We start from the raw sequence: 13,582 nt of genomic DNA, 5'->3' as shown, positions 1-13,582 counted from the left end.
AAGGGTTAAGTATGTATATGCATACCCTTCAATCCAGCAATCTCACTTCTAGATACCTATCTTGGAGAAATACTGCCTTATGTAGATCTATAACTAGTACCATGGAAAAAATCTCCAAGAAACATGTTCATTGAAAATTTTACAAGTTGCAGAATAACACGTAAAATATGTTGTCATCTACATAAAATAAGACAAATTAAAACACACACACAAAACAAAAAACTGTATGTATCTGTGTTTGTGTGCATGAATATACATACATTAAAAAGGAAGATTTTTGAAAAGATGCTGAACAAATTATTAAGAATAAATAGGAAAATGTTGAAGCAGATGAGAGACAGTAAAAAAGAAAAAAGTGAATATCATTTTTGTATTCTTTGAAAAATTCATGTGAAAATGTTATTTGGGTAACTTACTTAAACACACACACATAAATAACCTTAAAAAAATAAGATTTTCCAATTAGAAGTTATGAAGATCAGGTTAAATGCAAAATTTCAAAAATATATCTGAAACTTAATCTAGTACTATACTAAAATACCACACACCTTTGCCAAATTCAGTTTATTTCATGTATCTACAAATTGTTTAACATTAAGAAACCCATTATTATAAATCATTACAATAATATATAATTGATTCTTGTTATTTGTGATATTTATATTCCATAAAGTCTCCAGGAACAATGAATTAGCAGATATTGAACTATTGCTCCTAGGGGAAATACAGGGTTAGGTTCCCGTGAGCCTCTGATCACAATATTTTCATCAGTCCATCAATATATGACCTTGTTTTGTGTGTTTCTGTTTAAATACATCTTATTTAATATATATAGAATTGATTCATTAACATGAACTCATAGCCAACAGCACTGTATCTCATGCTCACATGAAGCTTGTCTAACACATACTTTCTCTGTAAGGCATCTTATAACCTCCTTGCACTTAGGAACACTAGAAAACACTTCAGCGATACTATACTTGGGGGCCATATTAAATAGCCAAATCACCAACACAAAGCACAGAACTGAAGAATGTGGCATGAAACAGATGCTGAAAAGGACACCTGTTTATGAGAGCTGATTCAATAAGGCAGAGCTTCATTGTGTTTGACCTCGGCTGGGAATGTACTAGGACGCACTGGACAACTCAAATGTTTTGCCACTGCACACGTGCATGTCAGCATGTCTGTGAATGACAGTGAAAATGCCGCACATACTGATTTTGGGGTTACAAATACATTTTAGCAACTAGGTGAATTTGTAAATACACAATCTATGAACAATGAGGACCAACTGTATTTTTCATTTTTTATTATCTAGAAAATTTCAAACCAACACAAAAGCAGAGAGAATAGTATAATGAACCTCTACATAAATACACTCAACCAATTATATTTTGAGGGAAAAAATTGCTGGAAAAAGGTCTTGTAAAATTTAATATCTATTTCTGACAACAGAAAACTGGACTAGAAGAAAACTTCTTTTAATACTTTCTAAAATCTGGTATTGCTTTCTAATGACATTTTATGCAGAATACCTACAATCATGAAATAACTCATCAGGAGTTTCAATCTCTGCTGTATAAAAAATCCTTAATTGTGGAAATCCCTACAGGACTAGAAAGAATCTAATTATTGTAAAGAGAAACAACATGAAATGAAATAAACATTTGAAAGAAAAGGGCATTATTTGTAAATGATACCAATGTCTACCTATAATCCTCTTGGCCATTCTTATCTCAGCTTTAACCCAATCCATTTATCCCTCAATGCCTGTACCATTTTAAAATATATATATATTTTTATTGATTTCAGAGAGAAAGGGAGAGGAAGAGATAGAAACATCAATGATGAGGCTCATTGATCAGCTGCCTCCTGCACGCCCCCTACTGGAGATTGAGCCCATAACCTGGGTATGTGCCCTTGACTGGAATAGAACCTGGGACCCTTCAGTCTGCAGGCTGATGCTCTATCCACTGAGCAAAACGGGCCAAGGCTGCCTGTACTATTTTGAAGCAAACCCCAGCCATGGTATTTCATCTATATATATACAGTGGGGCCTTGACTTACAAGTTTAATTCGTTCCGTGACGGAGCTCGTAACTCAAATTACTCGTATGTCAAATCAAAAAGTGAACGAGTGAGACACATGATGCTGGGCTGATGTTGTGGCGTTCACTGTGACGTTCGCTGCGCCAACTAGCGGTGGGGTATCTGAAGCTGGCTCGTAACCAGAATTTTAGCTCGCAACTCAAAGCAAAAAATCGGCCAAGAGATGGCTCGTATCTCGAAAAACTCGTTAGTCAGGACACTTGTAAGTCAAGGCCCCACTGTAAAAGTCTAAGTGACCAAACAACCGAATAACCGGTTGCTATAATGTGTACTGACCACCAGGGGGCAAATGATAACACAGGAGCTGCCCCCTGGTGGTCAGTGGGTTCCCACAGCCAACCTCCTGTGGCCAACCCACCTCCCGCGGTCCCTCCCCCGAGCCAGCCAACTGCCTGAAGCCCCTCCCCCTCACTGGCTGGCCCGATCAGCCCCAATGGCCAGCCTGGCTGAGGGACCCCATCCATGCATGAATTCGTGCACCAGGCCTCTAGTCTATATATAATTTAGTACGAACCCCTAAGAGATAAAACCCTTTAAAAATAATGTTACCACAGTACTATTATCTCAACGAAAAAATGAACAAATATTTAACATCAAATATCCAGGCAATGTTCAAATTTCCAAGAATCTCAAGTATCTTTTTATTGTATATTTAAATCAGGATACAAACAAGTAATTAGTTCAGAGAATCATAAGTCTGTTTAAACTCATAGCCTCCTCCCCCCTTTTCTATTTATTTATACTAGTAGAAGAGACAAGGTTGTTTTTGCTCATAACCATTGTCACTTAATATGTGTTCCCTTGTCCTATGTTTTTCCTGTAAGTTGGTAGTTAATCTAAAGGCTTAATGAGATTCAGGAACAATTTTTTAGGCAATAGTATTTCATTGGATGGTATTGTGTTCTTTCATAAATAGATGTAAAATATTTCTGGTTATCTTTCTATTCTGTTATTAGCAATCATTGACCATCAATGTACCTAGGTAATTTATAAGGAACAAAATGGTATGGTTTAATATGCTCTTTTTCATTTTATTAGTTGGAATACCTCTCTAAAGAGATACTTCCTTAAAAAATAAAAAGACACTTCTCTACATTTACCATTTGGTTAGCCAGTGATATACAACTCATACAGAAATGATACTGTTTCAAAATAATGAACTGTTTGCATTGTGACCAACTAGGTTTTCTGTTTGTCTTAGCATTAATATGTACTTACAGATTTAAACATATCTGATATGTTTCAATTCACTGCAATTATCCATATTGATACTCAAATTGTTCCATTTTGGAGATAGATGTAAAGAGAAGTATGCTTGGTTCAGCCTTACGTGTAGCATGTATTCTATCTTTTAATTTGTTAAATAACCATGTTCAGGAAACAAAGTGTATATTTTGGACAGAACAAAGATCCCACACTAGTGGGAGAAAGAAAAGTAAATCAGGGATTACAATACAATGTGATCTATCTACTGGTAGAATAAATAGCCCAACCTTTCAGGAAGGCAAATCAACATTTTTAAAAAGTTAATATTCCAGCACTATTCTTCTCAAAGTCTACTAGCATTCATCTACTTGGGAGAAGAATACTGGAAGAATAGACAAATTCTTAAAGTAGTGACCTTGAGAGCATGAGACATATGTATAAAATGCTGGGATTTAAAAATGAGCCCAGCCCTGACCGGTTTGGCTCAGTGGATAGAGCATCGGCCTGCAGACTGAAGGGTCCCGGGTTCGATTCCTGTCAGGGGCATGTGCCTTGGTTGCAGGCACATCCCCAGTGGGGAGTGTGAAGGAGGCAGCTGAATCGATGTTTCTCTCTCATCGATATTTCTACCTTTCTATCTCTCTCTTTCTCCTTTCCTCTCTGTAAAAAATCAATAAAATATATATTTTTAAAAAATGAGCCCATATTAATTCTATATTTTAAAACACAATGTAAAAAATGCTATATTACAGAATGTATTAAATGCTATAGAAGCAATGAACTCTTAGAGAGACAGAAGGTATTTTAGAAAGCTTCTAGATTTTGTTTGTATTCCACCAATTACTATGAGAACTTGGGCAAGTAGTTTTAGTCTCCTCATTTATAAAGGGCAATAGCAATGCCTGTTCTGCCTACATTACAAATTTGTAGGGATGATCAAATGTGAAAAAGTTATAAACTAATGTCATTAATATTTTTAGATAATTCTGAACACTTTAGGTTAGGACAATTTTCCATAAGGAACTAAGGTTTGTCTAAACTATGCTTATCCTTCTTTTCTGTTGTTAATGCTAATTCAATGGAACTTTCTACAATGAGAAAAAATATTCTGTATTTGTACTGTCTGTGCAATATAGGAGCCACTAGCCATTGCAGCAGATAAGCACTCAAAATACATGTAGTGACTGAGCTATTGGATTTTAATAACTACATGTAGTCAATGGCTATTGTATCGGGCAACCCAGTCTTAGCCTTTTATCTCTTCTACCTCTCTCCCTATCTAAATATCACAAATATAAGAATATTAACAAATGAAAAGCTTCTCAAAAACACTCTTCACTTCAAAAAATTAAACTTATGAGAAATGTTAAATCAATACCTTATTAGGTTTCATCTGAGTTTTTAAGGTCAACTTATATTTAAGGCGATCTTATAATAATCTAAAATTAATTAAACACAGACTAATATTTTACAGTGATTTAAAAAAGAAAACAGAGGTGATTTTGTTTTATTTTTAAAGATTTACTTTAGCCGAAACCGGTTTGGCTCAGCGGATAGAGCGTCGGCTTGCGGACTGAGGGGTCCCAGGTTCGATTCCGGTCTAGGGCATGTGTCTGGATTGCGGGCACATCCCCAGTGGGAGATGTGCAGGAGGCAGCTGATCAATGTTTCTCTCTCATCGATGTTTCTGGCTCTCTGTCTCTCTCCCTTCCTCTCTGTAAAGGATCAATAAGGTATATTTTAAAAGAAAAAAAAATTTACTTTAGTCTGTGAAATATACGCAAAACAAAAAATTTAGATTCCTTAACAAAAGGCCTTTCTTTACTCATTAAAACAATCTTACCTTTAGCTCGGCTTGTATGAACCCTTGCACGCACCCAAACAACTTCATCAGCTTTTTGTATTGTCAAATTGCTAACCCGAACCAAAACTCGATCTGCAGCAAATAAATGAAACAAATTTAGTAATTCAGAATTTACAAAGAGATCATAATTATTTTGATTTGACAGTGAGCATAAGTGCTCGGTATTACTTTAGTTTTCAACCTCTGACGCCTTCTTAATTTGTGAATTGTACTTTCTAAATATATCTCTAAAACTTATACAATTCTCGAGGCCCTAACGAGGAGACTCAATTGCTTGGAGGGTCACCTATACACCAAAAGCTTGCAGGTTGTTGCAGGTTCGATCCCCAGTCAGGGCATGTATGAGAGGTTTCTCACTCACACTCATTTTCTCTGTCTCTCCCTTCCTCTTTCTCTAAAATACGTATCGTCAGGTGAGGATTAAAAAGAACTCTATCCAATTCTATTGTCTTCACTGCCACCATGCCAAAGTACTTGTCTAAATTACGGCAATAACCTTCTGATAATCCCGATTCCCTAATTCAGTCTATACTGGAGTCAAAGAGAATTTCAAAATGCATATGTGCTGAACATTTTATTGATTTATAAGGCCAACTACAATCTATCTTCATCCACCTTTGCCTAAGTGGACATGGTATTTTAGCTTGCCTGCCACAGTACGTGGGAGGTTTTTCTGCCAGGCCTGGATAGTCATGGTATTATTGGAGAATTGCTCAGGTGGAATTTCTCCGCTGCTAGTGGGAATGGGGTTCTTACAATATCCTAAGAAAATGTTTTTTAAGACTCTCACGGGAAAATGAGTGATTTTTATCTGTATAGCATTTTATCTCTCAGTTTAAAAGTCCTATTTCCCTTAAAACAGTTCTGGAAATGTGCAGCTGGGGATGCAGCAGAGCTAAAAGCAAAGCCAGTATCCACAGTCTCTATTCAATGGTGGAGCTGAGTCCAGCAGAGCATCAGGCTAGTTACAGTCCATCAGTCCATTGTGTGGGGTCCACGTGACTGTGGGCCATGTAGGCCAAGTGCAAAGGAGAGTGTCTCCTGCAACAAGAGCTGGGAGCCCAGTGCACAAGACAGCCAAGAGAGAACTCTCTCCGTTCAGTTTATGTATCTCAGATTTCTCACCCTAGCAGTGGCCATGCCTATTCTGGCCAATAACCTACTCCCAGGTGTGACTGACAGACAAGCACCCTCCCACACCACCTATACCTTATCAGGCATGCGTCTATTGTCCAGACCCTTCCCCCGAGGATCTGTGGGGAGCAGACCTGGAGCATGTTAAACTGCAGCTTTCTGGCAAAGCTGTACAAATGGCATGCCTATATCATCTGGCCTTCCCTTTGCTCCTTTCCAATTAATTAGTAACTTGGTTAATTACAGTAATATCATTGGTACCCCATTCCCTAGGACATAGTGACTCATCCAGGGAAAGGCATGTTGCTCCAACTGGGCTAATCAAAGTCCTTCTCTGGGACTTAATATACAGACACTGGGAATGAAGCTCTCCCCTGGGCTTGCTGAGCTGGGATGGTATAGGCCCGTGGTCAGCAAACCGCGGCTTGCGAGCCACATGCAGCTCTTTGGCCCCTTGAGTGTAGCTCTTCCACAAAATACCATGTGTGGGCGCGCACGTACAGTGCGATTGAAACTTCATGGCCCATGCGCAGAAGTCGGTATTTTGTGGAAGAGTTGGCATTTTGTGGAAGAGCCACATTCAATGGGCCAAAGAGCCGCATGTGGCTCGCGAGCTGTGGCTTGCCGAGTCGCAGTTTGCAGACCACTGGATACTATAGGCCCAGGGCTGCAGCCACCATCTGTCCCACTACCTGAGTTTGTAGGATGAGAGAATAAAGCCAAATAACCTAAAGGAAGCAGAGCCAAGAAATACAGACAGAAAGCCTTAAAGATGCTGACTGAGCCTCTAGATCAGTGATGGCAAACCTATGATACGCGTGTCAGAGGTGACACGAGAACTCATTTTGGTTGATTTTTCTTTGTTAAACAGCATTTAAATATATAAAATAAATATCAAAAATATAAGTCTTTGTTTTACTATGGTTGCAAATATCAAAAAATTCTCTATGCGACACGGCACCAGAGTTAAGTTAGGGTTTTTCAAAATGCTGACATGACGAGCTCAAAAGGTTCGCCATCACTGCTCTAGATGCAATCATGCCTTATGCCATCTCACCTTTTTTCTCTAGAGCAGAGGTTCTCAACCTGTGGGTCGAGACCCCTTTGGCGGTCGAATGACCCTTTCACAGGGGTTGCCTAAGACTATCCTGCATATCAGGTATTTACATTACAATTCATAACAGTAGCAAAATTACAGTTATGAAGTAGCAACAAAAACAATTTTATGGTTGGGGGTCACAACATGAGGAACTGTATTTAAAGGGCCAGAAGGTTGAGAACCACTGCCCTAGAACAGTTATGTAAGCCAATAAATTCTGTTTGTGAGGCCCAACAATTGTGTCCTCCAATATATCCATCTAGTGTCCTCCAAACAAAAAAACTATTACGTGAACATAGTGATATGAGGCAATAATGATCCAGAAATCATTTTATTTTTTAAATATGCAACAATTTGAATATTAAATTTAAAACGTATTACTTAAAAACATAATAATAGACACCACATCACATCAAGAGTAGTTAAAGATCTTTCTCAAGGGTTATGTTGCCTTAACTAATAAAGTTTGTCATTACAGGCAGTCCTCGGGTTACGTTGGACTTGATATACGTCATTTCGTGGTTACGTCGCCATCTCCCATTTACAGTATTTATAAAAAAAGAAAAGTTCCGTCATTTCGACGTATGTACATATGTGCTTTATGTTTTTTATTATTTATTTACCACAAGTAAAGGTCAGGAATTGTTATCTTTCTTTTAAATGTTTTTGACTGTTTCACTTCATTACTGCTGTGTATGTGCTCCATGTGAGTGATGTAGGTGCTTATGTAGGTGGGTTCTGACTTACGGCGAATCGCGTTACGTCGTCACCGTAGGAATGGATCTCCGAGGTAACCCAAGGACCTACTGTATCTTGTGCAGTGAAACCTAATTATAATACTAAGCAAAGCCCTGGACGGTTTGGCTCAGTGGCTTGTAGACCAAAGGGTCCCAGGTTCAATTTCAGTTAAGGGCATGTACCCTGGTTGCAGGCTCTTCCCTGGCCCTGGCCCCAGCCCCAGCCCCGGCCCCGGCCCCGGCCCTGGCCCTGGTCAGAACTAATGCAGGAGGCAACCAATCGATGTGTTTCTCTCATATTGATATTTCTCTCTGTCTTTCCCTCTCTCTAAAAATCAATGGAAAAATATCCTTGGGTGAGGATGAAAAACAAAACAAACAAACCCACCCCCAAAACACAAAACCAATACAAATATATTTATTCTACCTACTTTGTCTAAACATACTTATAATTTGTCTCTTGAAACAAATAGGAAAATTACAGGAGAATACAATGGTTCTCACTGCCAAAAGCAGACAATGAATGAGGAATTTTTAAGCCACTGGGTATCACAAGAGAATTTCTACAAAACATTGCCAACAGACCTTATGAGTTAAACCAACTCCCAAGTCTGCTGTGTAAACTTAGGCAAAGCAAAGTATGAAAGAGAAAAGACAGACAGAATAGCATAAACATTTAAGACAGATTTGGAAATACCAAAATTGAAAAACCAATGACTTACTAATAACTAGGCAATAAAACTCAAAATCAAATGAAACATAACATAAATCTGAGGAGACATAAATAAATGTCATGATTAGGGTAACTTTAATAGTACTTTGAAAAGGACAGAATAGCCCTTCTTTCATGTGGTATTCCAACTATTTAGCATAGGGGTTCTCAACCTTTAACATATCTACACATACTTGAGGCACATGTCACACTTGCACCAATGATTGATTAGTGGCAGTAGGGTTTCAGTTTAAAAAACTATTGCCTCCTCCACATTCTTAAGACATTGGCATTAGAATGAAGAAATTTGGAGAAATGGAAGCAAATGGGGAAGGAAACTTTGCCTGAACAAAATATAAGGATTTTAGCAGAGATAAAACCAAAGGCAGAATTTTACTGTTATGCTACTGTAAACATACAGTTTTTTTTCCCTCTGGTGGGGAGAGCTTATAAGTTGAAAACAGTTGTCTGGATTTGCCAGCCAAATGAGAACAGTAATTATGGCAAGGGGTGATTGGGACTTACGTAATAGATTGAAACTCCATTGGGCATCTTTGTGTTACAGCTGAAGGAAGTCCAGTTCAGGAAGATAATTAAGCTAAAAACAAAGTCTCAAATGACCCCTCTTGCTTACTCTGGCAGGGGAATGTCATCTCCAAACTATATTGCTTCTATCCCATTTTATATTCAATTATTTTACTTCACCATCTGTATCTTTTGGAAATGGTATATTTTTAGCCAATTATTTTGCACTTTTCGGAAAAAAGTTGGGAAGGAAAGTGATTTTATGATCATGCAATAAATTGAATCCAAAATCACAATAAAATTAACCTGGAGATATGTTATTTCCAAAGCATAACATTCATAGGCAAGTCTGTAAGTTAGAAGTACTTCCAATAGGCCAGAACTTAAAGATCTGCAGTTGTACCAAAGACTGAAAGACATAATTTGGACTTTGGAGTGTCTACCATAAGAAAAATGATTGTTAAGTAAGATAATCTATTGAAAACACAAATAAATAAGTAAATAAAAACAAAAGGCAAATGTTTAAAAATAGAAAACCTACAGGTCTGAGAGAAACAATTAATATGTGACAAATCAATTTCAAAGAAATCTAATAAAATCAAGGGGCGAGTAAAGAAGGTAGCTTCACAAAGCATGCAAAAAGGCTGTATACAATGAAGGTAGTTACTATTAACATTCTTTTATCTCCTGGGCCAGAGTTAAATCTTAAATATTTTACCTAATCACTTAGGAATATCTTTTTAATATAATTTAACTCTTAAAATATACTCATTTAATGTATTTTCTTCCCTTTCTAGATTAGGAACCCCAACCAAACTGACAAATGTTTATACAGGATTATAACATCTGTTTGAGTTATTACTGTCATTTACATTTTTCAAAGTTATGTCAACCTTAATTAAAATTTCATGAAGAGTTTCCCTGGAATTAGAAGAAAAACAACTTTATTTATTATCACATAGCTACTAACCTGATTTTTCTTGAGACTGTATCATTGAAGATACTCCATATCTTTCTTTAGCATAATCCTACAAAAAATGTTTTGCATTATAACGTTTTATTTAAAAAAATAATAGCATAGTAAACACATAAATACAAACAACAAAATAAATTCCTTTTCACTTTCAGGACCACTTTATTAATTCAAGAGTCGTAGTTTTAAAGTGTGGACATTTGTCATATTATTTACAGATGTACTCTATAGAAAAAGGATAAGCACCCAGTTTCTGGCTAGTTTGTTTGAAAGATCACTACTCTTGGGTGGATATACCATAAATAATAGCATTCTCAGATAAAATTTACACATGTACAACACATCGTTAACTATCTTCTTCAAAATGAGATTAACCTACTTCAAAGGAGGGATATAAATTTCCTGTGAAGGGAGTAGGATGAAGCACCACAGTTTTATTAACTTCCTATTACAGGAAGAGATGTTCAAAGAGAACCAACATTTTTTGGTAAGCTTTCTGAGCACCAGATGTCACATTTTTAGAAACTGAAGATGTTGGATATAAGCTAACTACAACTTTCCATTTGGAAAACATAAAAAACCCCCCCACCAGCTTCCTGTTTCTAAAAATCAGCTTCAGCATACTAGGTTGCAAGTGACAATGACAATATATCAAATTTCTTTTTACAGATTTAAAGTCAGAAACAGGAAACATGAGATCTAGGGTTCAGGCTTTTCTTAAAATACTATATTTATTAAATAGACTAGAGGCCCAGTACACAAAATTTGTGCGGGATGGGGGGGGGAGGAAGCCCTCAGCCCGGCTTGTGGTGTGCCCTCTCGCAGTCCGGGACCCCTTGGGGGATGTCCACCTGCCAGCCTAGGGATCAGGCCTAAGCCAGCAATCAGACATCCCTCTCATAGCCTGGGACCCCTCAGGGGATGTCCGACTGCCTAAACCAGAAGTTGGACATCTCCTGAGGGATGTAGCAGTCCGCCAAGCTGCAGGCGACCAGAGAGGAGCCTGAATCGGAGCCAGGCGCCACACCACTAACGCTCAGCCTGGCCCACTGCGCCTGCTGCAGTGGAGCCAGGAGAGGCTCCCGGCCGTGGCAACTGCTGGCCAGCCTTGAGCCTGGCTTTTGGCTGAGAGGCGCTTGCCCTGTGGGAGCACAGTGACCACCAGGGAGCAGCTCCTGCGTTGAGTGTCTGCCCCCTGGTGGTCAGTGTGCATCAGAGCAACCGGTTGTTCTGGTTAAGTGTCACTTAGGCTTTATTATATAGATAAGTGATCTTTTATTTTAATCTCACTTAACCTCTAAAATGATCTCTTAAGAGCCTTCTAGCTATAAAATGACATAACTCTGCCACAATGTCTACCTTATATCTAGACCTGAGCTATCTGCAAGGTTGCAGTAGCTTATAATCAGATAAAGAATACCCAAAATAATTCCCTTAGATTTTACAAGGTAACTTGAGATATATATGAAATAATTCGTTTCTATCACTCTATAGCTATCTGTTGGAATCCTCTCCTTTAATATGGAGGACTCGGGTTTTTGTGTTTATTCAGAAATAAACCAACTAACCTTAAGGACAAAGATAAGCCCAGCCCTAGTAAAAAGATATAGTTATACAATATAGCATTAGGGCAACAGATGGATTAGTTCAGTGATGGTGAACCTATGACATGCGTGCACGAGAACTCATTTTTTTGGTTGATTTTTGTTAAATGGCATTTAAATATATAATGTAAATATCAAAAATATAAGTCTTTGTTTTACTATGGTTGCAAATATCAAAAAATTCTGTATGTGACACGGCACCAGAGTTAAGTTAGGGTTTTTCAAAATGCTGACACGCCGAGCTCAAAAGGTTCGCCATCACTGGATTAGTTTATATTTCAGCAACCCCTATTCCACCTCATATTCTTAAAATGTCCCATTCCTTATGTAGTCTATCACAAATTCGTAATTCCACAACAGGAAAATTAGGAGTCGGGCATGAGTAAAGGCTCAGTTTTAATACCACACACCTAACCAGCAGGATGGTATCAGACTTCCATTTCTGAAAAGCACCGAGGGACCGCTGGGTGTTAGGAATTACCCCCCAAGATTCTGGGTCCCTTCATCTCAATCGCCCTCTAAGCTTCCTGCCTCACCCCATCACTTACATGGAGAAAGACAATAAAAACGACAAGTGTCCTTTAGAGCTGCCACACGGCAAACGGTCACTAAACACACAGTCAGACCGTTTTACTCATCACTGTCAGTGTCCGAGGTGGTGGTTTACGTGAGGGACGTGCCTAACCAGGGAGACGCCAGTGTGACCCCGCGCTGCCACTTCCGGGGCAGGGGGAGCCTCACGTCCACCCTCCCCGCGGCCCGCTGCCGGGGAGCCCGGCCGGTGAGAAAGCGGTCCGGTCCGGTCCGGAGAGGGTCTGGCTACGCTTCTTGGCCAAGGCCCCGGAGTCCCGGCGAGGGCCCTGGGCGCCCGGCCCGCGGCCCGAAGGCGAGGTGCCGACAGGGACCCCGAAGGCATGGTCCCGCTCACCCTCCGCCCGCCCTCCGCGCGCTCCGGCCCAGGGGTCTGTCCTCCCGGGCCCGAGGAAGGGGGAGACCCACTTCCGCCGCGTCCATGACCTCCCGCGGCTTCTCCTGAGTCTTGCGGCCGGCGCTGGCGCTGGGCATCGGGGCAACTGGACGGGGCAGCGGTCACCACCCTCCCTCGCAGGCTTCCGTAGGGCAGGCCAAAGGGGCTTCTCCCTCCCGCACCGTCTCCGCCCTCCCTGCACTTCGGTCACAGCACACGCGTCCCGACTCCGCGTGGAAGGGCGACTCCGGAAATGTCGCGAGAAACGCAACTCTCTCGAGATCCCGAAGAGCTAGTAGCGGACGGCCAGACGCCGCGGTGTCCTCTGGCCCCGCCCCTACGGGTGTTGAGCTGGAGTTGGAGGGAAATCCCGGGAGTTTGTCGTATTATCGCGGGATCGGCTGCGAGGGGCGGGGTCCCGGGGCGGACGGTCAAGCTCCCAAGTGAAACTGCTGCCCTTTTCCCTTTTCAGCCTCTCGGTCCCTGCCGCTTCCCCCGGGGACTGTTCACTAAACTCGGGCTCTGCCTTTCCTCCCGTGGACTTCCTGCCTCCCCGCTTCCCAGCGGCAGCGCGGCTGCCTGGAGTCATTGGAGACCTGTCGCTGCTGCTTTGTGGACTGGGACCCGGGAGTGCTGGGTTCTCGGAGGGG

General features: G+C 40.3%; 1 protein-coding gene across 1 annotated transcript in view; it reads right to left on the bottom strand.

Annotated features, from left to right (window-relative positions):
• Window positions 1–13,179, bottom strand: part of DARS1 (aspartyl-tRNA synthetase 1) — a 75,349-nt gene extending 62,170 nt beyond the window's left edge. The window contains exons 1-3 of the mRNA XM_070423074.1: window positions 12,965–13,179; window positions 10,359–10,416; window positions 5,161–5,253 (exon numbers count right to left, since the gene is read on the bottom strand). Of these exons, the coding sequence (XP_070279175.1) occupies window positions 5,161–5,253; window positions 10,359–10,416; window positions 12,965–13,030 (217 nt within the window). The 5' untranslated portion in view covers window positions 13,031–13,179. The remainder of the gene's footprint in view (window positions 1–5,160; window positions 5,254–10,358; window positions 10,417–12,964) is intronic.
• Window positions 13,180–13,582: the final 403 nt, after the last annotated feature.

Source organism: Myotis yumanensis, unplaced genomic scaffold (assembly GCF_028538775.1).
Source record: "Myotis yumanensis isolate MYYU_CA2020_CCGP unplaced genomic scaffold, mMyoYum1.0.hap1 SCAF_8, whole genome shotgun sequence".
In the NCBI taxonomy this organism is placed as follows: Eukaryota; Metazoa; Chordata; class Mammalia; order Chiroptera; family Vespertilionidae; genus Myotis; species Myotis yumanensis.
Note: the sequence above shows the minus strand (reverse complement) of the source record. Positions and strands in the feature narration are given on the sequence as shown.